The 22196-nt window shown below is 50.3% G+C and overlaps 2 protein-coding genes across 6 annotated transcripts in view; one reads left to right on the forward strand and one right to left on the reverse strand.

Moving 5' to 3' along the window:
• The window catches only part of FANCI (FA complementation group I), a 91106-nt gene extending 90164 nt beyond the window's left edge, over positions 1 to 942 (reverse strand). The window contains exon 1 of one of the 4 annotated variants that reach the window (XM_047735813.1): positions 861 to 942. The gene's annotated coding sequence lies outside the window, so the exon portion shown is untranslated. Of the gene's footprint in view, positions 1 to 340 lie in introns of all 4 variants that reach the window. The other 3 variants (XM_047735815.1, XM_047735814.1, XM_047735811.1) reach the window with 3 other exon arrangements.
• Positions 943 to 9360: 8418 nt separating this feature from the next.
• On the forward strand, positions 9361 to 20369 carry RLBP1 (retinaldehyde binding protein 1). Of its 2 annotated transcripts, none has more exons than XM_047735317.1 (8): positions 9361 to 9470; positions 11860 to 11948; positions 12219 to 12347; positions 13555 to 13759; positions 15309 to 15487; positions 18615 to 18773; positions 19646 to 19756; positions 20020 to 20369. In XM_047735317.1, the coding sequence occupies exons 2-8, from the start codon at positions 11937 to 11939 to the stop codon at positions 20176 to 20178; spliced, it is 954 nt and encodes a 317-aa protein (XP_047591273.1). In that variant the 5' UTR covers positions 9361 to 9470; positions 11860 to 11936; the 3' UTR covers positions 20179 to 20369. The 2 variants fall into 2 exon arrangements, with proteins under 2 accessions (XP_047591273.1, XP_047591274.1); XM_047735318.1 differs by having other exon boundaries at positions 9447 to 9466.
• Positions 20370 to 22196: the final 1827 nt, after the last annotated feature.

A 22196-nucleotide genomic window follows, 5' to 3' on the forward strand; every position in this document is an offset into this window, starting at 1 on the left:
CTGGGATCAAGCCCCGCATGTCATCGGCTCTCTGCTCAACAGGGAGCCTGCCTCTCTCTCACTCTCTGCCTGCATCTCTACCTCGTCATCTCTGTCAAATAAACAAACACCTTAAAAAAAAAAAAAAAAGTATAGATGAAGATCTTTAGGGATTTGCAGAGATTACATAATTGCCCCCACGGATTAGAAGGCCAGTAGTGGCAGAGGCAGAAATGAAAGGTCTGTCCAGCTCCAGCCCCCAAGACCCGCAGGCTCTTAGTTACTACTCCCGCCCCCGTCAGGGCCTGATCCGGGTGGGGGAGCGGGGAGGGCAGGGGAAATGCAGAAAGGGCGTACGGCCCAAGAGAGACGTGCAGCCAGAGGGGGAACACGCCGAAATCTATCTCAGCAGGTCCATTTGCTAAATTCGGCCGAAAACCGGAGAGGAGGAGCTACCAGGCGACTGCGAAGCGCGCAGCACCTCTTGTCTGGAGGCGCTGGGACCAGCGCGGCTCGGGGACGGGAAACGCGCGGGTCTTCGCGCCGGGACCCCCCGAGAGCAACACGTAAACACAAACTAGGACGCGAGGCGGCTGGCGATGCGGGCCGTGACCCGGCCCCAGAGGAGAAACGGGGTGAGAGGTCTCCGACGCAGGAGCAGAACCCCGACAGAGAGAGGACTCTAGCAGGAGGGCGGAGGATGCAGCCCGCCCGGGAGGTGGCAGCCGCGGAAACCGAGGGATGCGGCGGGAAACAGGCCGGAGAACACTCCAGAACGCCAGCTGGCAACAGCAGTCCTCCAGCGTTCACACACCCGCTCCCTCCCTGAGGCGCGGAGTGCCTGCGCCCCGGCAGCGCGAGAAGCCCCTCCGCACGGTTACCTCGGCCTCGCCGCCACAACAAACTTCCAAAAAGCCCGCTCAACTGCACGCCGCTGCACTTCCGTCACGGGACACAGCAGGCCCCGCCCCACCCGCTACTTATTTCCGCTGGTAGGGCGCATGCGCTTGGGGTGTACCATTAAGGCAGAAGGGGCCGACAGTCCTCGGACGTTCCCATTCCTAGTCGTGGGGAGGCGCAGCGGGCACACTCGCATTCAGAACCGCGGAGAGCATGTGCAGTGTGGCCTGAACGCAGCTGGAGCGTGGTGTTGACAGGTTAACACCCCCTGGTTACTGTTAGGGGAAGAGTGAGCGCCAGAGTGGCAGAATCAAGGCACGTGTAAGTCTTTGCATTGGAGGCACCTGGAAGGCAGATGAAGACACAGGAAGTGTCCCACTCCTTTTGCTAGGGGAGGTGTCGGTAACCCCCAAGATGTAAGTCCCACGTGCCAGGGGGCTTTTTTGCAAAACCTCAGCTCTTAGCGCATAGCCTGGCAAAGCAGTAAATACTCAGTAAATATTTGTTAACTGAACTAGCAGTAGAACAAAGAGCAATGGGGAGGGTGGGGGGGCTGCAGGCAGATTTTTTAGCTTGAAGGACCAGCTTGGGCAAAGGGCCTGCCTGAGAGCACTAAGCAAGAAAGCTCCTGACTAGTGCAGGAGGTGAAGGTGTTTGGGGTGGGGTGAGAACGCAGGAGCTTGGAAGTCCTTTTCACATCACGGGTAGTGTGGAACAGCACAAGTGGAAGGACATGACTCTACTCATTGTAGGAAAATCTCTCTGGCAGGTGAGTGCTGCAGAGACTTAAAAAGAGATAATGGGGGGCACCTGGGTGGCTCAGTGGGTTAAAGCCTCTGCCCTCCGCAGGTCATGATCCCAGAGTCCTGGGATCGAGCCCCGCAGAGAGCCTGGTTCCCTTCCTCTCTCTGCCTACTTGTGATCTCTGTCAAATAAATAAATAAAATCTTAAAAAAAAAAAAAAAAGAATGATGGGGTTGGGGAGGACTGAAGGCAGGACTCTCTAGGGGCTACATTGCCCTGGAAATAGGTAGTTGCAGTAGGGACAGGCGGAAACGAGTGGACTGCATGTGAAAGAGATTAGGAAGTGGAGTGCCCCAGTTTGGGGTAGATGTAGGAGGAGCTGAGGAATATCCAGGCTTGAGTGACAGGCGGGGGGGCGTTGACACTGCCAGGGAACTGACACAGGGAGCACAGGGAGGGGGTGATGAGGATGCCTTCATGGGAAAGAATGCTCAGATGGGCGGCATTCAATGTGGAGCCTGACCCCCAGTCCGCAGGGGTGGGATGGGTCTACTTGGCCAGTACTGGAAGAAACAACCGCTGGAAGAGAGGGACACCCGTCAGCTGCCCAGGCCTGCTCCTTGCTTATGACCCTTCTTAAGCAACTTTTACTTCTATCACGTTTCTGGCCCAATATTGAGCTGTAATAATGCGGCCAAAACACAGCAGCTGAGTTGGAAGACAATTCCTGAAAGGAATCCTTTAGCTTGCCAAGGACACAGATGACTTTGCCTCGTCTTCTCCCACAAAGCCTCCCTTCTTAGCTGCTTATGGGAGTGGGCCAGACAGCGACAAATGTATGTGGCTGTGCTCATTTGCCTTTTTGAGCCTCCTGGTGTGCATCCCGGGTACACGTACTGAACTGCCCGTGTGAGTGTCTACCCAGTGGCACTGACAGTTCAATGTCTCTCCTCCCCCCTTGTTGTGTGAATGCATCATCTGTTTTCCATTAGCATGAATGGGTGTTATACATGCACAGGAGAAGAACGGGAGTTGCATAACAGTATTCCCCACCCTGCCGCAGGCTTCCTTACTAAACAACAAATCTTACTCATCTGCTTCAACCAACTAGATTCCTATACTGGGCAGCTGGTGATCCATTAACTTTAGAAGAAACAGCCAATTAAAAACAGGTTCACAATAGTGGAACGAGATGTTCTTCAGGCCTTGTCCGTAGTTCACATTTGTGTGGTAACGTTATAACTACTGATATTTGCAAGAGTCCAGAGAAAAAGGACAAACGGAGGCCCCCTACCATTCAGGATACTGGGTCCTGCAGTGTGAGAGGCTTCCTATGTTTGTGTGAAAACCACTTCATCCCCCTAGACTGGCCGTTGGCTACCCTTTGGGCCTATGGTTGTACACACCAGCAGGCCTACCTGGAGAGCGTGGACCGAGGAAAGGGCCTGTATAGGCCAAGGAAGCGAGTTTGGGGATGTTTTGGAAGGTACCCAGAGTGTGGTCCGAAGGAAAGCATGTGGGTTTTGGTGGTTACCCCCAAGGTTTCTTGATCCTCCCATCATCTAGGAAGGGAGAGCAACATTGTTTAAGAGAATAATCAAGGTAGCACGTATCAAAACCCTAGCACTTAGAAACCCTTGCTAGTGTCAGTTCCCTCCAGCAGTCCCACATTTGGGTCTAAATATGGAAGAATTGAACTCAGGGTCTCAAACACAGGTTTGTACACCCCTGTTCACAGCAGCATTGCTCACGGCAGCCAAAAGGTGGAGACAACCAAAATCTTCAAGGACTAGTGAAGGGATAACCAGAATGTGGTATATCCATACACAGGAATAATCTTTAGCCTTGAAAAGGGAGGGAATGCTGGCACCACAACATGGATGAACCCAAAGGACGTTGTGCTAAGCGAAATCAGCCCATCCCAAAAAGACGAGTACTGTATGATTCCACTCATAGGACATATCAAAGGAGTGAAATTCACAGGAACACAAAGTAGAATGATGCTTGACCAGGGTCTGGGGAGGAGGAAGAAATAGTGAGTTACTGTTGAATAGAGAATAGAGTTTCAGTTTTGCAAAATGAAAAAGTTCTGGAGATCTGCTTCACAACAATATGAACACTTCACACTACTGAGGTAGACATTAGAAGCTGGTGAGGATAATTAGCCAAAAAAAAAAAATAATAATATGATCTGGGCAGCTCATAGGATTGTTAAGAAGAACCAGCTGAGTCTACCTTGAAGAAATTCCAACTTGGTAGGGTTTAGGGTAGGAGTTTAACAGCTCACTCTCTGTATCCCCAGTGTCTAGAAAAGTGATGCCCAGGATACTTCATGCTTATTAAATCGGTACAAAATCATGAACTCATCCTTGGAAAAATATGGTTTTAAATTATCCCAACGAAATGTTATATTTCAAACCCCAAATTTTGGCTTAAAAATATATTACTCCTTTTGAAGCTTCTTGTGAACTTGCAGTCATTTGAAGATTTAAAGTTCAAAACAGGTGCCTGGACGGTGCAACTGGTTGAGTGTCCAACTCTTGGTTTTGGCTCAGGTCCTGATCTCAGGGTCCTGAGATTGAGCCCCATGATGGGCTCCGTGCTCCAGGGGGAATCTGCTTGGGACTCTCTCTGTCTCTGGCTCTGCCCCTCCATGATCTCTCTCAAATAAATAAATAAATAAATAAGTCTTTTTTAAAAAATAAAAAAAGTTCAAAACAACCACAACAAACAAAAACGTTAGTTCCCTCCCCCTACTCAGATCTTTTTCTCAGAGGCCTGAGAGACAGGATGAGGAGGAGAGGAGAAAGTAATCCTTAAAACCTGGCCCCTCACAATTGGTGACATTTCATTAAGGCTTGTAGATGATCATAGTTCACTGTACGCCAACCAACTGGAATTTAAAGGTTTGTAGATTATCTAATTGTATTCTATCAACCTTCATTTCATGGTTTTGGTCATTATACTGTGGTTCATTATGAGAATGTCCCTTTTTGGGGGGAAATATATCCTGTTTGTTTTTCCTCGTATTGTTAAACCTTACTTCTATGGATTTTATTTATTTTCACAGCGTTTGTCTCTGGCACTGCCCACTCTCCCACTGCCACCGGAGAGACACTTCTTTGGAGAATGAACCTGGCTCCGGGACGTCTGCAGCTTTTAGCTCTGTGGGGCAGCCGGTGATAGTCAAGGCACTCTCATTCCCACTGCGTGACTGTAAGGAAGAAACAGAATGTCCCTCAACCTGGGTTTTCCTATTTTCCAAAGGAGGGGTTGAGACCAGGGCATTCCTTAGGGTCTTCCCTCCCCCAGGACATTTATTACTGGTCTAAAGGGAATGGCAGTAACCAGACTCTTGACCTCAGGAAAGTGAGGTGATGTCATCTTCCCCAGAAGCCAGGGCCAGGTGTGACTTTCCTGAGCAGCCACACCTGTGTCATTCTCATGTCTGGAGGGTCTGGAAGTGAGAACCCAGCCTATGTGTTGCACAGTAAGCGGGCTTTAGAGTGACCAGGACCGCACTCCCCACCAACTGTGTGGCTTTGGGCAGGGCTTCCCACCTCTCTCTCAGCTCCCTATTCTGTAAGAAAGGGGAAGATCCTCTCTTCCTCACATCTGGAAGGACTGGATGAGATACTGCAAGTAAGTCACCTGTCACAGTACAGAATGGAGGCACAGCCAATCCGAGCCCCGTCCCTGCCTGCCTCCAGCCTGGAAGAGGGAGCCAGGGAGCCCGCGGTTTTCTGCCAACATGACCAGCACAGGTGTCGGGCCAATGAGGGCAGCATCCCCCCTCACACAAAGGCATTATTGTTCCAGCACAGGAACTGGACATGAACGTGACTCTTGGGGGGGGGGGGGGCAGGGCAGAGGCAGGGCTGTGAGCAGAAAATAATGCCACAGAAAGCTCTGCTCCCTAAAAAGGGCCTCATGGCCTGCTCGCATCCTGAAAAGCTCTTTTCTGGGGCTTTAACCCACAAGTGTTCTTGGTGCCCAGGAGTGTTCCTTGCGATGCACTCTATCAGCTGGTTTTTACCGAGCCTATGCTGGGCCTTCCGTCCTTCCTTCCCGCAGAGCAGCCAGAGTTCTCATCCACCCCACCTTGTCTCCCACAAAACTCACGCTCTGGGAATTACCTGGGGGAAAGTCCCGAATCACATCTACATAAGCTTGTTACAGAGTACTACAGACTGAGGGACTTACACAACAGAAATGCATTTTCTCACAATTCTGAAGGTGAGACACCCAAGATCAAGTTGTCGGCAGGACTGGTTTCTCCCCAGGCCTCTTCCTTTGGTGCATAGATGGCCATCTTTTCCCTGTGTCTTCACATAATTTCCCTCTATAACTCTGTCCAAAGTTCCTCTTCATATAAGGACACCAGTCAGATTAGGGCCTGCCCTGATGACCTCACTTTACCTTACTTACCCTTTAAAGGCCTTATCTCCAAATACAGTCACATTCAGAGGGAGGATAGTACTTCCCAGACATGAATTTGGGGGAACACAATTCAGCCCGTAACACCATTTTACAGGTGTTTAGCACCCCCTGAGAGCAACTGTGGCCTGGAATCAGGTTAGGATCCCCCCCACCCCATCCTCCTTTCTCCACTTCCTATACCCCCACCCACGCCACCATTGGCCTGCCCCAAAGAGGAAGAGGATGGAGGCAAGGATAATCCTCAGTCTACTTCCCCACCAATCCTCAGATTTGAGGTCAGGCAAGGTCATGTGCTGGGCACAGGCAGAAGGGGGAGAGGGCCAGAAACTCTAGGGCAGTGCTTTTCAAACTTTTCTGTGCATAGGAATCACCGGTGGGGCAGGGGGGAGGGGGAGGGGGCGGGGGGATCGGGGAGTGGTCCTTGTTAACCTACTGATTCTGAGTTAGCCTATCTGGGGAAAAGCCAGAGACTCTGCATTTCTTTTTTTTTTTTTTTTTAAAGATTTTATTTATTTATTTGACAGAGAGAGATCACAAGTAGATGGAGAGGCAGGCAGAGAGAGAGAGAGAGAGGGAAGCAGGCTCCCTGCTGAGCAGAGAGCCCGATGCGGGCCTCAATCCCAGAACCCTGAGATCATGACCTGAGCCGAAGGCAGCGGCTTAACCCACTGAGCCACCCAGGCGCCCGAGACTCTGCATTTCTAACAAGCTCCCAGATAATGCTGATGTTCTTGGTCTACAGGTCACACTTCAAGGAGTAGCAACGTTTAGACCAGCACCGTCCATTAGAAATACAATGGGAGCCATTAAAATTAAAATGAGAAAATTTTAAATTTTCTAATAACCACATCAAAAAAAAGGAAAAGGAAACAAGTGAAATTAACTCATGTTTTCAACCCAATAAGCACTAGTATTTCAGAACACTAAGTAGTGTAAAAATCCTTAATAAGAAATTTTAGGCTGGAGTCCCTGGGTGGCTGAGTCTGTGAAGCATCTGACTCTTGATTTCAGTTCAGGTCATGATCTCATGGTGGTCCTGAGAGCAAGCCCTTTGCTGGGCTCTGTGCTCAGCTGGGAGTCTGCTTAAGATTCTCTTAAAATTCTCTCCCTCTCCCTCTTTTTAATTAAATTTAAAAAAAAAAAGAAATTGTATGCTCCTTTTGTACTCAGTCTTCAAAAGCCAGCAGGTATCTTATATTTATAGCACATCTCAGGTCAGACTCTAAATACTTGATCACAGAATTTGCTGTTGAAAGAGTAGAGGGGGGCTGGGTGGCTCAGTGGGTTAAGCCTCTGCCTTTGGCTCAGGTCATGATTCCAGGGTCCTGGGATCCAGCCCCGCATCGGGCTCCCTGCTCAGCAGGGAGCCTGCTTCGCCCTCTCTCTCTGCCTGCCTCTCTGCCTACTTGTGATCTCTGTCTGTCAAATAAATAAATAAAATCTTAAAAAAAAAAAAAGAAAAAGTATGGGGCGCCTGGGTGGCTCAGTGGGTTAAGCCGCTGCCTTCGGCTCAGGTCATGATCTCAGGGTCCTGGGATCGAGCCCTGAATGGGGCTCTCTGCTCAGCAGGGAGCCTGCTTCCTCCTCTCTCTCTGCCTGCCTCTCTGCCTGCTTGTGATCTCTCTCTGTCAAATGAATAAATAAAATCTTTTAAAAAAAATTTTTTTTAATTAAAAAAAAAAAAAAGAAAAAAGAAAAAGTAGAATCATAGACCTAAGTTATTCCAAACATACTTCACAGTTTCCCAATAACTGTAACTGGTAACAACTTTTCAATTTAAATTTAAGTTCATTAAGGTTACAGTTCAGTTCTTTGGTGCCATTATCTGACTTCAGGTGCTAAACAGCTACATGTGGCTAGTGGCTTCCGTATTGGGACAGTGCGGAATTCTCAGGAGCAGAATGCTAGAAACGAGGGGTTCTCCAGCTCCAGGGAGGACTTGAGAGGAAACAGAGTCAGACAGCAGTCTGAGCAGGAGCCCAGGGAAGGGGCCGTCAGAAGAAAGGAGATTAACGTCACTTAGCTGCACCCCAAGATCCAAGCCCAGGTATTGCCGCCTGCTCTAGAGGAAGGGGTCTAGGGAGACCAGTGGGGTCGGGTACTGCTCCCAGGGACTGCCCCTCCGTGACATTCTCATAAGCCCCAGGGTGTCTGGAGCGGGCACAGGAGGGTGAAGGGATCCCAAACCTATCCAAGTAGGAATCGGTTGAAAACCAAGAACTATTTCTGAGGAAAAACAAAAAGCCTTTCTGGGGTTGGACTCTGGAGAATGTCCTGTGCACAGATCCTGACCCTGTCCCAGGAGGCAAAATTCAGGACCGAGGGTAACATTACAGAAGGCTGCTTGGTGGTCAGACGGAGGAGGAGTTTTAAAGCAAGGAGGATCGTCCTCTAGTAAAAACAAGGAGCTCCCTGCCCTTGGAATTCCAGAGAAAGACTAAAGAAATCATCCCGCGACGCCCCTCTCCACCGCACCCCCAGCAGGGAAGTACCAAAGCAGAGACCCCGGGAAGCCACCTGCTGAGGGACAGCAGAGGGTTGGAGAATGTGGGTCCCTGCCACCCAGATGCATATGGATTCTGGACTTGGAGTAACTGCCATCATCTACTGCGCCTTTAAGTTTACTAAGTGTCCAGCACTGAGCCAAGCACGTTCATCCTCACTAAGGCCACCAGCCTGTCCCTAATTATCCCAGCTTCTCGAGGACACTGAGTCAGAGTGCTGAAGTTAATTCTCACAGCTAGAAGGGTCTGGAGTTAGGACTGAAAAGCGGCCAGCCTCATTCCCACGCAGGCTCCTACCACTCGCCATACTGCCTGGAAGGCGCGCCCCCTGTCTTGCCCTCTTCCCACTCTGCCTTAACCAGGGGGCCCCACTCACTGCAGAGGGGACAAGTACCACTCCCAGGGGGAGAGTGACAGGCCTGGATCGGTCACTGCTGCCACAGTCACATTTAAAACAGTCACATTTAAAACTTCCCTGCATCTCTTGCATGTCTTCTTACCCTGGGATGTGCTTTCTCAGACACCCCCCCTCACACACCCCCCCCAAATGAGAGTGAGGGCGAGTGAGCGAGGAGGAGGGGATGAGGCTGGCCCGGATCCCACCCCCATTGCCCAGCTTCCACATGGCTGAGCAGGAACTCGGGAGCAGAAGCACACAAAAGAGGGCTTTGAGGTGGCTGCAGCCAGGCCCAGGCCAATCCCCTCTCCCCCCTGGTGCTTCACTTGCCCCAATCTGGGCCTCCCTGTAAGCCTGATTTAACGGGAAACTGGGGGCCTTGAGAAGTTCCTTGTGACACAGTAATCCCAGCCTCCTGACTGGGCCACGCCCCCAGTGGTGGCAACCTCCAGGCTCCCCTAGGAGGAGGACGCAGGCACCAGGTAGCCCGAAGGAGGAGCTGGTAGGTAAGTCAGTAGCAGGGGTCTGGCTGGGCCAGGGAACCCAGGACTGGGGTGAGGAGTCGGGGGGTGGGGAGACCCCATCCCTGGCTGCCTCTGAAACTGAAACCAACTGGCCATTCTCCAAGTGGTACTAGATCCACCTGATGGCAGATTCAGCAAATAAACATACAGGACCCCCAGTTAAATATGAATTTCAGATGAGCAACAAAGACTTTTTTAGTGTAAGGATGTTCCAGGTATTGTGTGGGATATACTTATGCTTCAAATGTCTTTGTTGTTCACCTGAAATGGACACGAGATTGGACATTCTGTATTTTATCTGGCAACCCTAGATGGCAGGGAAACAGCCTCACCATGAGATGGGGGGGAATGTTTTTTTATTGTATACAGTTTAAAAACTCAAAATTAATTAGATTGTGCATACTTTTAAAAGAGCTGCTGTACTGACTTTAGCCCTTTATTTCGAGGCTCTAGAATCTTGTCCTAATGATCTGCTTAACAGGCTGGGGGTAACCAGCCACTATCTCTCCCGTCTAATCTCAATTCTATCAGTCTCTCCATTCCTGTTCCAGCAAAGCCCCAGGGAGAGAGGCCATACCAGTATTTCAGTCTGTCTCTGGGTGCACACAGTTGGACGTCTACCTGCCAGAGAGAAAGCTTAGGTTCAGTTCCTGCTGGTGGGTTCACTGCCCTGGCTGGGGCTGAGAAATGGGAGAGGCAGGGAATTGGGAGGTCCTTGGATATCCCCTGGGATCCTCCCAGTCTCTCTGGGCACACTGGGGCAATGATCGGTATGATTCTAAGAAAGGGAAGGGATATCATGTTTTAGAGCAAAAAACACCGTGGTGTCTTTTGTACTCTATTTGGTAGGTACAGATATTATCCCCAAATTGCAGTTGGGGAAACTGAGGCTCAGAATGGTTAAACAACTTGCCTAAGGTCATGTGGGTGGCAAATGATGACTCTCACTTCCAACCCAGGTTTCTCTGACCCTAAAGAGTTTTCTGTAACACCCATGGTCCTAGGGACTTAGCCTGGAGAGGCCTTGGCCCTTGCTGTCAAAGCGGTGGTTCAAGTCCCACCTTTGTCACTTACCAATAATGAACAGGGGATGGAACTGGCAAGTGGGAACCTGGTCAGAGAAAGAGCAGGGTGGTGACGGCTTCTTTAAAGGTTCTGGGGATGTTTAGACAGGACAAGAAAAAATCTGGAAACAGGAGTGCTGTCTCCAAAGATACTCAGTGGGTTGAGCAGGTTGTCATGTGGGCGACAGATGAGCTTTGTTCCGGTGGCCAAGCACTGCCTTTGTGCACGTTATTTAATTTCACCTTCAGGACCCTCCTTCCACCCCCCTTTTACAGGGGACAGCCAAGACTCAGGTTAAATTACATAGCTTGCAAGTGGAAGAGACAGAATTTGAACCCAGGTGCAACTTTCGCCACCAGAGGCTGCGTCTCGGCGTCCACGGAAAGTCACAGCTTGGGCGCAAGGCCTGATCCCTAGCTGTTTCTGGTTGTGTGACAGCGGCCATGTCACTTACTCTCCCCCGAGGTCTGCTTCTTCCCATGTAAGATGGGGAAAATAATGCCGGCTCTGGCTCTGAGATACAGATTTGGAATTACATAGTGCATCACAGAGCACAGAACACACACCCAGTATTCTGGTTACGTGACTAGTCCTCCCCACTCCTGAGACGAATGTACTGGAGAAGGGACCATCCGCTAGGCTGGGAAGTTTCTGAGATTCCCCTTTGGGCTAGAGAGGGAGGGCCACAGACAGGAGGAGGGATTGCCTTATTCTGCAGCGATCACATAACTTCAGAATGGGGGTCGAAGCTAGGTTCTCCCTGCCTGCACTGGCTTATCTTAAGAACTAAGGTTTGCGGTATTTTTGTGTGTATTCCTTCTCAAAGGAATGATTCCCAAAGTGTAGCCCAAGGATCATTTTCTTCAAGGCCATGGCTGGGCGGGGGTTGGGAGGCGGTGGGGTGTCACTTTAAAATGCAGATTCCTGGGCCCAGTTCGGCCCTCTTGAGTCAGAATCACGGGGCCCAGGCCCAGGCCCCTGCATTTCTACCAGATTCCTTAGGTAATTCTTGGGCACTCAAAAGTTTGAGATGCGGGGCGCCTGGGTGGCTCAGTGGGTTAAAGCCTCTACCTTCAGCTCAGGTCATGATCCCAGGGTCGTGGGATCGAGCCCCGCATCGGGCTCTCTGCTCAGCGGGGAGCCTGCTTCCCCCTCTCTCTCTGCCTGCCTCTCTGCCTACTTGTGGTCTCTCTCTGTCAAATAAATAAATTAAATCTTTTAAAAAAGGAAAGTTTGAGATGCCCTGTTCTGAGACAATAAGAGAGCAGTCTGTCCAGACGACTGCCACCTTGACTTCCTATCCTAGGGAGGAGGCTGCCTGGAGAGACCAGGACAGAAGCGAGGCCCTTATTTTTCTGAGGACTCTGAGTCTTCCGAGGCAGCATGTCAGAGAACGTGAGTACCCCTGTGCTCTGGTCTCCCCTCCATCTCTCCGCCCTCCCTCCCTCCCTCCCTCCCTCCCCGTTTCTCTATTGTTTGGTCTGCTCGGGACCCTTATGGGCACTCACCCATACAACCCCACCCGTGACCCCACCCAAAGGGAGAAGGGCTAACAGTGACCTTGGACCAAAGTACTAGTTTAGGGTCTGGGCAGGCTCATTTGCACTGGCTTGCTCTGGCTGACGAGGGACTCTCCCTGCTTTTTCCTGACTTCTCCCTGTCTAGGTGGGCACATTCCGTGTGGTCCCTGAAGAGGAACAGGAGCTCCGTGCCCACCTGGAGCGGCTTACAACCAAGGACCATGGACCTGTCTTTGGCCCATGCAGCCAGCTTCCCCGCCACACCTTACAGAAGGTCAGGAGACCCAGGGTGCCGGGATGGGGGGGCTAGGGGGGGCTAAAAGTGGGGGAATGTTGACAACATCCTCTCTCCTGTAGGACGGGTCCAGCCCCAGCTCTCCAGGCTATCCTGGAGCTAATGGACTGGCCTGTTTTAGGGGCCATCCTGGAGGTTGGGGCAATGGCAGCAACTGGGCTGACCAGACATCGAGGCCAGCCTAATCCAAGACTATAACACCAACAGAGTCCCTTGATATCAATGCCAGGACCTAGGACCTTTGCATGAGAGCTCATCCTAGACTCAGACATGAGGAACATTGGTTTGCAAGTGGCCCAGGGAAACAGGAATCCAACTGCCGCCCCCACTACATAGGCAAGAAGCCTGACTTGTAGAATCAGACCTGACTTTCAACTTGCTGTGTGACCTTGAGCAAGTTGCTTTCCCTCTCTGGGTCTTGCCTTTTGTACCTCTGAAAAAAGACTGTTGGACCAGCTCAGAGAGGATCAGACTGTGCTCTGAGGAAAGTGGCAGAGCTGTCTTAGGGCCGAGCCGAGCCTGGGCTCCTAGCTTCCATCTCTGCTACCAAGGCAAAGGTGCTGCGAGTTCCCCCAGACCTGAGTACGCCTCCTTTGCCTTCCCCTCACTCCTGCTGTCCACGGAGAGACCTGCCATACAGAAGAGTTCTCCAGACCCAGCCAAAGGGAGGATTATGGGGCAGGGGACAGGCTGCCCTCTTCAGGGTATCTTTGGTTTGGGAAAGATCAGACTCAAGCCTGGGAGGCTGCAGGAGGAAATGACTGAAAGTCCCCCTTTGAGTGTGAGCCCCAGCTCCCACCCCTTCCTGCCTGTGTCCCCTTCGCCGCTAGGGGCCTCAGTCTGCTCATCCTGAGAATGGGGTATGAATGAATCCCCACCTTACCGTGATGGGTGGCGGCCTTCACTATTTCAAGGCCAAAGCGCAGTGCTCCCTAAGGGCGGTCTCCTGCCAACAAACCCAGGATGGGCACTTTGACTCCATGTTCTGCTGGGAAATTAGCTGGCGGTCTCAGGTGCTGCCCGTTCGGGTGGTGCTCATGGGGGCAGAGGAGCCGTGGCCCCTGTGGCAAGCCTTCTGCCCGTGGGCCGCGCCGGCCCGTGGCAGGAGCCTCCTGGCTCGGGCGTCCAGCTCCGCACGCGCGCGCGCCAGTCTGTGACTTGCTGCCTCCACCCGACCCTGTTCCAGGCCAAGGACGAGCTAAACGAGAGGGAGGAGACCCGAGAGGAGGTGGTGCGAGAGCTGCAGGAGCTGGTGCAGGCCGAGGCGGCGTCTGGGCAGGAGCTGGCCCGGGCTGTGGCCGAGAGGGTGCAGGGAAGGGACAGCGCCTTTTTCCTGCGCTTTATCCGCGCGCGGAAGTTCGATGTGGGGCGCGCCTACGAGCTGCTCAGAGGTGAGACCCGCGCTGGAGGTACCGCCTCCGCCTCCAAAGCCCAGGCTCAGAGGCGGGGAGGCGGTGACCGTGGTGTTGACTGTCACCCACGCACAGAGGAGACTGTCCCTTCCATTCCCCACGCGTTCCCTGCCCTGTGAGAACCACTCTCCCTGAGCCTCCTTATCCTCACTCGGAAAATGGGGTGTGAACTCAGCAGCCTCCACATTCCTAGAGGTCTGGCTCCCCTCTCCTCTCTCCCGGTCCTGGAGCGCCTTCCCCTCCCCTAACCCCAGCCCTGTGAGGCAGGAAAGGCCGGTGTGTGGCCCCTTGCCCTGCAGGTACCTAAGCCTCATACAGAATGGGACCGGAGATGATGCCAGCCACGGGAAGGAGCCCTGAGGACAGACCTGCCCAGGCCTGCTGGCTGCCTGAGGACAGGTTTCCTAAGGAAATCCAATCCTTGGTGCTCCGGGGAAAGAAAGGGGTGTCCGAGCAGGCCCTCCGCAAGCTAATGCATTCTCCTTCTCTTACTTCTTCCTTCCTTCCTCAAGAGTGAATTCACAGCCACACTGTGCCAACCACTCTTTTAATTTTTTTTAAGATTTTATTTATTTATTTGACAGACAGAGATCACAAGTAGGCAGAGAGGGAGGAAGGGAAACAGGCTCCCCGCTGAGCAGAGAGCCCGATGCGGGGCTCGATCCCAAGACCCTGAGACCCTGAGACCATGACCTGAGCCGAAGGCAGAGGCTTAACCCACTGAGCCACCCAGGCATCCCCCAACCACTCTTTCAGGGCAAAGGATGCAGCAGAGAACCAAGCAGACGGGAGCTGCCTTCACGGATTCATAAGCTAAAGGCGGAAACAGTAAGCCAGAGAAATAAAGCTCCCTAGACTGTTCGGGAGTAAGAAAGGATAATGAGGAAAAATAAAGGAGACACGTGTAACATGGCCAGGAAGGCTCCTGGGCAAAGGGAACTTCTGAAGAAAAATGCAAAGGGGATGAGATATAGCAATAGGGCAGAGGGTACAGCAAGGTGGTGGGGTTTTACCTGGAGGGTGGTAGGAATAGTTAGGAGGTCAGTGGCATTCCTGAGGCAAACGCTCCCTGATCCCTGTAGGGCTGGGTGGTCGAGAGAGGCGGGGACTTGTTGAGGACAGGGAAGGGTAAGGTTTGGAATCGGGAAGGGCCTTTGGGTTCTGCGTGGGGTTGCGGCTTGATCTTGGGGTCTTTCCTACTCAGCTAACCCTGTGCCCAACAGGAAAGCCTATACCTCTGCCTGTGGCAAGAGAAAAATAATGATAATCATCCTCAGATTCCGGATTACACTGCATGTTTGCACAGTTTACAAACTCATACCTAGAATCTCCTTTGATTCCTGCAGCAATCTGGTGAGATAGGCCAGTAGTCTCTTCCCGTGTTTCTGAAGAGGAGACAAGGCGCTCGGAAAGGTTGCATGTCCTGCTCGATCACACACAGGACACGTCCAGGTCTCTGGAATTTTCCTGTGGGCCCCTCCCGGAGGGGCTGGCTCCCTGAGGGGCTCCTCTGCTCTCCCTCCTCCAGGCTATGTGAACTTCAGGCTGCAGTACCCCGAGCTCTTTGACAGCCTGTCCCCGGAGGCTGTCCGCTGCACCGTGGAGGCCGGCTACCCTGGTGTCCTCTCCACTCGGGACAAGTATGGCCGCGTGGTCATGCTCTTCAACATCGAGAACTGGGACGCCGAAGAAATCACCTTCGATGAGGTCAGTGGGGGACAACCTTCCCGGGCAGGGGAGAACTCGCAGGCAGGGCCCGCGGGCCCATACATGGCAGCTGCCCCCGGGTCCCCCTACCAAGTGGGAGTGACAGCTGTGGGTCACCCTTGCCAATGCTGAAAGCTGAGATGACACAGAGCACGGGGATTAATGGATGGAGGGTTGGGAGAGATTCTAGAAAACCCCAGTTTCAACCTATTAAGCACCCTGAGTTCTCTGCTATATTTACTTAACCATGAGTTGAAGAATATTCTTTTTTATTTTTTTAAATGATTTTATTTTTTTCTTCATGATAAAGGTACTCGGTAATTCCCATCACCTATTTACCCGTTCCTCCACCCCCCCTCCTCTGATGACCGTCAGTTTGAGCTGTATAGTTAAGAGTCTGTTTCGTGGTTTGCCTCTTTGTCTTTTTTCCACTTTTATTCGTGTGTTTCTTAAGTTCCACATAAGAGTGAAATCATATGGTGTTTGTCTCCCTGATGGACTTATTTCACTTAGCATCACACTCTCTAGCTCTTTCCATGTCATTGCAAATGGCAAGATTTCATTCCTTTCTATGGCTGAGTGATGGTCCATTGTACGTATGTACCCCGTCTTCATTCATTTGTCCGTTGATGGACACTTGAGCTGCTTCCTTAGTTCAGCTATTGTAGATAATGCTGCAATAAATATACAAGTTCATGTGTCCCTTTGAATTAGTGTTTTTGGTCTCTGCATTTACATATGCGTGTGTGACTTTGCTTGTCAAGCCCGTAAGAGACCTACACTAAGTGGGGGGGAACTAGGGTTTGTCTTGGGAGAACATTGACATGTCCCTCCAAGCCTTTAAAAAAAACTGTGCAGACTCACTTAAGAAGATGTTATCTCATTGTCCCAGCATCATTTATTGAAAAGTCCGTCTTTTTTCCCCGGTAACTTGAGATGCCATCTTTATCGTAGCCTATATTTTCATCTGTATTTGGGTCTATTTCTGGACTTGTATTCTGTGCCAACAGTTTCTTTCTATTCATGCTCCAATACCACAATGTTTTAATTACAGATTGTGTAGAATGTTTAATATGTTAGGGTTAGTTCTGTCGTTGTGAGTCTTCTTTTTCAGGGCTTTTCTAGCTATTCTTCTATGTCTACTTTTTCCTAGAGAGTTTAGAATTAACTTGTCCAGCTCCAGGAGAAATGTATTTTTATTGGGAACAAACTTGGGGAAAATTAGAATCCTTCTGAATGCAACAGCCAACAGCCATAGCCTGCTATACTATCCGTGAATGAGGGGTGCTGTCCCTTTAACGTGCCTACTTTGGAACTTTTCTATTTCTATTATTTTTCTATTCTTTTCTATTTCTATTATTTTAACTAATTTAAGTAATGTCTGTTACCAACGTGTGGCTCAAACTCACGACCCCAAGATCAAGAGTCACAGGCTCTACCCACTAAGCCAGCCAGGTGCCCCCTACTTTTGAACTTTTTAGAGCCTTTTAAAGTTCTCCTCACAAACATTAGGCACCTTTTTCCTTAAGTTTGTCTTAAGTGTTGCTTTAAATGGGGTTTTCTCTGCCATTATATCCTCTGATTGGTTATTGTTGGTATATATGGAAATTATTGTTTTTGTATATTAATTTTATATCCTGAATTTTTAAATTTATGGTAGTTTTATAATTGAGTCTCTCGGGTTTTCTAAGAGTGCTATCATATTATTGTAAATAGAAAAGACAGCCTTTCTTTTCCATTTCTACTTATGGCCCTGATTTTTTTTTTTTTTAAAGATTTTCTTGCTACTGGCTTTAGGACTGAGGGGTGTGTGTGTATGTGTGTGCATGTGTGTGTTTGTGGAAGAGATTTAAAAATATTTTTTCTTGGGGTACTGGCTGGCTCAGTCGGCAGAGTATGCACCTCTTGATCATGGGGTTGTGAATACATTGGGTATAGACATTACTTAAAAATAAAATCTTTAGGGGGACCTGGGTGGCTCAGTCGGCTAAGCCTCTGCCTTTGATTTTATCTCAGGTCATGATCTCAGGGTCATGGGATGGAGCCCTGCATCAGACTCTGCGCTCAGTGTGAAGCCTGCTTTAGATTCTCTCTTCCTCTTGCTCATTCTTCTCTTTCTCAAATAAATAAATAAAATCTTAAAAAAAATAAAATCTTGTTTTATTTATGACTTCAGTGTGGGGCTTGAACTCATAACCCTGAGGTCAAGACCTGAGCTGAAATCAAGAGTCAGATGCTTAATTGACTGAGCCACCGCCCAAAATAAAATCTTTAAAAAAAGACTATCTAGGGCGCCTGGGTGGCTCAGTGGGTTAAGCCGCTGCCTTCAGCTCAGGTCATGATCTCAGGGTCCTGGGATTGAGTCCCGCATCGGGCTCTTTGCTCAGCAGGGAGCCTGCTTCTCTCTCTCTCTCTCTCTCTCTGCCTGCCTCTCTGTCTACTTGTGATCTCTCTGTCAAATAAACAAATAAAATCTTTAAAAAAAAAAAAGACTATCTAAAAAATATTTTTTCTTATTATGTAAGTGATATCTACTTATTAGAAAATGCAAAAATATCATAAATTAAAAAATCATACACCATTCTACGACTCAGAGATTTCTGTCATTTCATATCTTTCCAATACACTTTTTCTAGAAACGGGCACACACATGCACACATGCACATATTTTTTTCTTATAAAAATCATACACTACAATAATATATCATGATTGAATATTTTCCTGTATCATTATATAGATTTTATATAGTTACGTATATCATTATATATTTTTATATATAAAAATAATAATATATAAAGTTATATATCTATAATTTTAAATGTTCCAGAATATTCCATGGCATGAACGTACCATTTCATCAGTCCCTTATTGTTGGGCATTTAGGTTGTTTCCAGTGTTTCTACTATTAAAAGGGTACAGGGGTAAACACTCTAGCATCTAACCATGGATATGACATTCAAGGTTATTTTCTTGAGACACACCCACAGATGTGGAATGGGCCATTTTTTAAAGCCTGTGACAAATTTTCTCCAGTAAAGGATGTACTTGTTAGCTCTCCCCTCAGGACCTTAAGCCTTAATTATCTTTGCATGTTGGGTCTTATGGCCCGTTCACTCCATGTCCAAGATCTTGCAGGCATATTGTTTCATCCTGGAGAAGCTACTAGAGAACGAGGAAACTCAGATTAATGGTTTCTGCATCATCGAGAACTTCAAGGGCTTTACCATGCAGCAGGCTGCCGGACTTCGGGCTTCCGATCTCAGGAAGATGGTGGACATGCTCCAGGTGAGGCCTCCGCCCTCTGTCTTGCAGGAGCCTCACACAGGGGAGGAGGCCGGGAAGCTGGGCCTAGGTGCCCCACTTAAGGGCGCCGGCCAGCACCCGAGAAGAAGACCTCCTAGCGCCATCTTGAGAAATGACGACCACAAAGGCTGGCTTGGTGATCAACATTCATTCCTGAACACCTTGAGAGCAGACCCTTCCTTCCTTCTACTTCATTTTATAAACCTTGAAACCAAGGCTCAGAGACTTGAGTAACCTCTCAAGGTCATAAAACTCTAAAGTGGCAGAGGCCAGACTTGAACCTATACCTTCGGACCTGGGATCCCCTTCTCTGTCCAGACATGTCACACTGCTTCTCTTTGAATGTGACTTTGTCCCCAGGAAGGGATGATCGCTAATGTCCCTGACAGCTCACTCCTGTATATACTGACATGTTCAGAAGTCCTTCTGAAGTCTGCTTTATGTTTATCTGGGAAAGGAGGGGTGGGAGATGGGGGTCATGGTTGGGGGCGGATGTTGAAGGACAGTGAGGTATGATAGCAGAGTCCCTGGGGTCTGTAATAGTTTTCAGTCCACTCAGTACGTAAGTGGGTTTGGAAAAGCTCGGTCACCTAAACACCAAGCAAGGCTACCATGTCATTTCCTCACTTCACCTAATGGCAAGGGGTTGTACACCAGCAGGGAGAGGGCTGGGCTGTGTGGCCTCTGGGGCTCCCTCCCCATTACTGGCCCAGGAATGGAAACTTTAGTGAGCTATGTGATCAACCATGTGATGAGACAAGTCTGTCCTCGAGCCAGTGGGAGGCAGTGGGGGAGTGAGTGGGAGCCTCCGACGCCACTGGGGCCATGCGCTGGGGACCTCTCTGTCACTGCAGGATTCCTTCCCGGCCCGGTTCAAAGCCATCCACTTCATTCACCAGCCGTGGTACTTCACCACGACCTACAACATGGTCAAGCCTTTTCTGAAAACCAAGCTGCTCCAACGGGTAAGTGCATGACCACACAGGGAGGGCGCTCCTGAGACAAGGGGGATGAGGCTGGGATGGGGAGCAGACCCCACCTGAGCCCTCCTCAGACTCTGTGCCGTGGTCCTGAGCTGAGTGACAGCACGACAGGGAGGACTGTAGAGACTAACACCATCAGGCACACGAGGCATGCTGTGCCTTTCTCCTCCTGTCCCTTTCTTCCCTTCTGTCCCCCATCCTGAGGGCACCCGTCATTCAGCTCTGTCTCCCTGGCTTCCCTGCAGGTCTATGTCCACGGAGATGACCTCTCTGGCTTCTTCCAGGAGATCGATGAGGACATCCTGCCCTCCGACTTTGGGGGCACACTGCCCAAGTATGATGGCAAGGTCGTTGCTGAGAAGCTCTTTGGCCCCCGGGGCCAAGCCGAGAACACAGCTTTCTGAGGACGGCTCCTGCCACCCAACCGTAGTTAGCATCCCCAGGCTCTCCTCAGCTGTCCTGGACCCAGAAGTTTGGGAAAAGGGCTGCCCGAGGTGGCTGTGGTTCCCCTGAACCTCCCTAAGTTTGGATGAGTTTAGGTGTCACTGTCCTCTCAAGTTGGGGGTCAATAAAGCAGGGGCAATTCCCTTGAACATGAAGAATTGGGGACAGTTCTATTCCTACCGCCTCTGGCTCCTAGGACAGTGACTTGTGTGGGGTTGAGTTTCAAAGACGCTGAGCTTCTCCATGATTTCCTTTCTAGCAGTTTTACCTCCGAGGGTCTGTGAAAATAGGCAAGGAGACTGATTTAAAGGTCTCTCCCCTGCCAAAGTAAAATACAGTGAAATACATTAGAAGGATTAGAGGGGGCATATAAAATGATCTAGCAAACAGTAATTTTGGCAGTGGGCAGGCAGCTAAGGGCTTTTCCACGTGGGATTTGGGGGTGGAAGCGTCCTCGAAGGGGCTCCATTTTTGTGGTGGCCTGGTCACCTCAGTCGGGCATGGCGTGATGTGTGCAGTGATGGTCAGGAGCTGGGACCCCTTCCTGGGTGGCGGTTGTGTCCCCTCCTATGTGAGGTCTCTCCTCTAGACCCCTTGCCTTGACTGGTATTTTTTTGCTTTTTTAAAGATTTTATTTATTTGTTGGAGAGAGAGAAAGAGAGCATAAGCAGGGGGAGCGGCAGGCAGAGGGAGAAGCAGGCTCCCTGCTGAGCAAGGATCCCAATGCTGGACTTGATCCCAAGACCGTGGGATCATGACCTCAGCCGAAGGCAGAAGCTCAATGACTGAGCCACCCAGGCGCCCCCAGCTGTGCATGTTTTGACACATGCAAACACTTTCCTTATGTAAAGTCTGCTTTCCTCAAGTGCTTGGTGGTTTTTGAGTGTGGGGTGAGAGTCCCCGTTAGAGAAGAGCTGACTGCTGGGCACCAGGCTTGTGGACATTGCCAGCCTTCTCTCCAGATCTGCCACTGACTTTCCCACGTGGGGGCACACACTTGTGCCTGTGGTCTGGCCAGTGTGGTGGCTGAGGGTCGGCTGGTCTACCTGCACCTGCCCAGGTACCCCAGTACCCCAGCGATCACCCCTGGGCTTTCCCACACTTGCCCCTCCTTGTGGGCATGAAACACCCTAGGTACTGCGCCCACTTTTGGGGACAGGACCTTCAGCGATTTCCTGGGCTGGAGGTTTAATTCATCTGCTTCCACTCAGAAATTTTTCTGATCCGCTGAGAGTCGTCGTTCCTGCTTTCCAGTGTGGGTATGTGCGCGTATGGGTATGTGTGAATGTACATTCACACACGTGCATTGGTTTCTTATATCCTTTCTTTCTAGGGTGTGCAGGGTATGCTCATATCCCGGTAGCTTCTTTCTTTATAGTGATCGCAGTTGAGAGTTCATGGTCATAAATGATATTTACATAGGACTCCTGAGCTGGAGGAGGAATCATAGCAGATTATCGCGGGTGGAGGGTTGGGAGGCTTGAGGATTTTCCCCAGACCCTTTCTTCAAACCCTTCAAAATGCTTTCGGAGGTGAGGGTCCCCTTTTCCAAATCAAATCTTACATGGAACTCTTATTGGAGTCTGAAAGAGGGAAGGTGCTCTGGTTGCCCGCCAAAGGATCTCCTAGAACATCTGGGGCTGAGAAGGTATTTCAAGTATGAGGGCGTGAACCCCGAGCGGTGGTGCCAAGCAGTTGAGTGATCAGGTGTGGAGACTCGCATTCGGCAGGATTGGGAGCCTTGGGGACCCCATGGGTAAGCTGTTGGTAGAGAGGGGCACGTGGGTGAGGCTGAGGTAAAGAAATTTTTAAAGCTTTCGGGATATACTTCTAGTTGTCTTGTAAAAGAGTTGGTCCCAAATCTGAGGGAAACAGAGGCTGATCCCCCTTGAATGACTTCTATCTTTCCCTTGGTCCCCAACTGCCAGGAGCCCTTGTAAATGCAGCCCAGGCCCACCCTCTTGTGGATGGGGGCTCT

Source organism: Lutra lutra, chromosome 7, assembly GCF_902655055.1.
Source record: "Lutra lutra chromosome 7, mLutLut1.2, whole genome shotgun sequence".
Taxonomy (NCBI): Eukaryota; Metazoa; Chordata; class Mammalia; order Carnivora; family Mustelidae; genus Lutra; species Lutra lutra.

Bases quoted from the DNA above. Each gene is read 5' to 3' on its own strand.
- RLBP1 (XM_047735317.1), top strand. The intron at 13,760-15,308 runs GTGAGACCCGCG...TCCCTCCTCCAG, and splicing joins CGCCTACGAGCTGCTCAGAG to GCTATGTGAACTTCAGGCTG. The intron at 18,774-19,645 runs GTGAGGCCTCCG...CTGTCACTGCAG, and splicing joins AGATGGTGGACATGCTCCAG to GATTCCTTCCCGGCCCGGTT.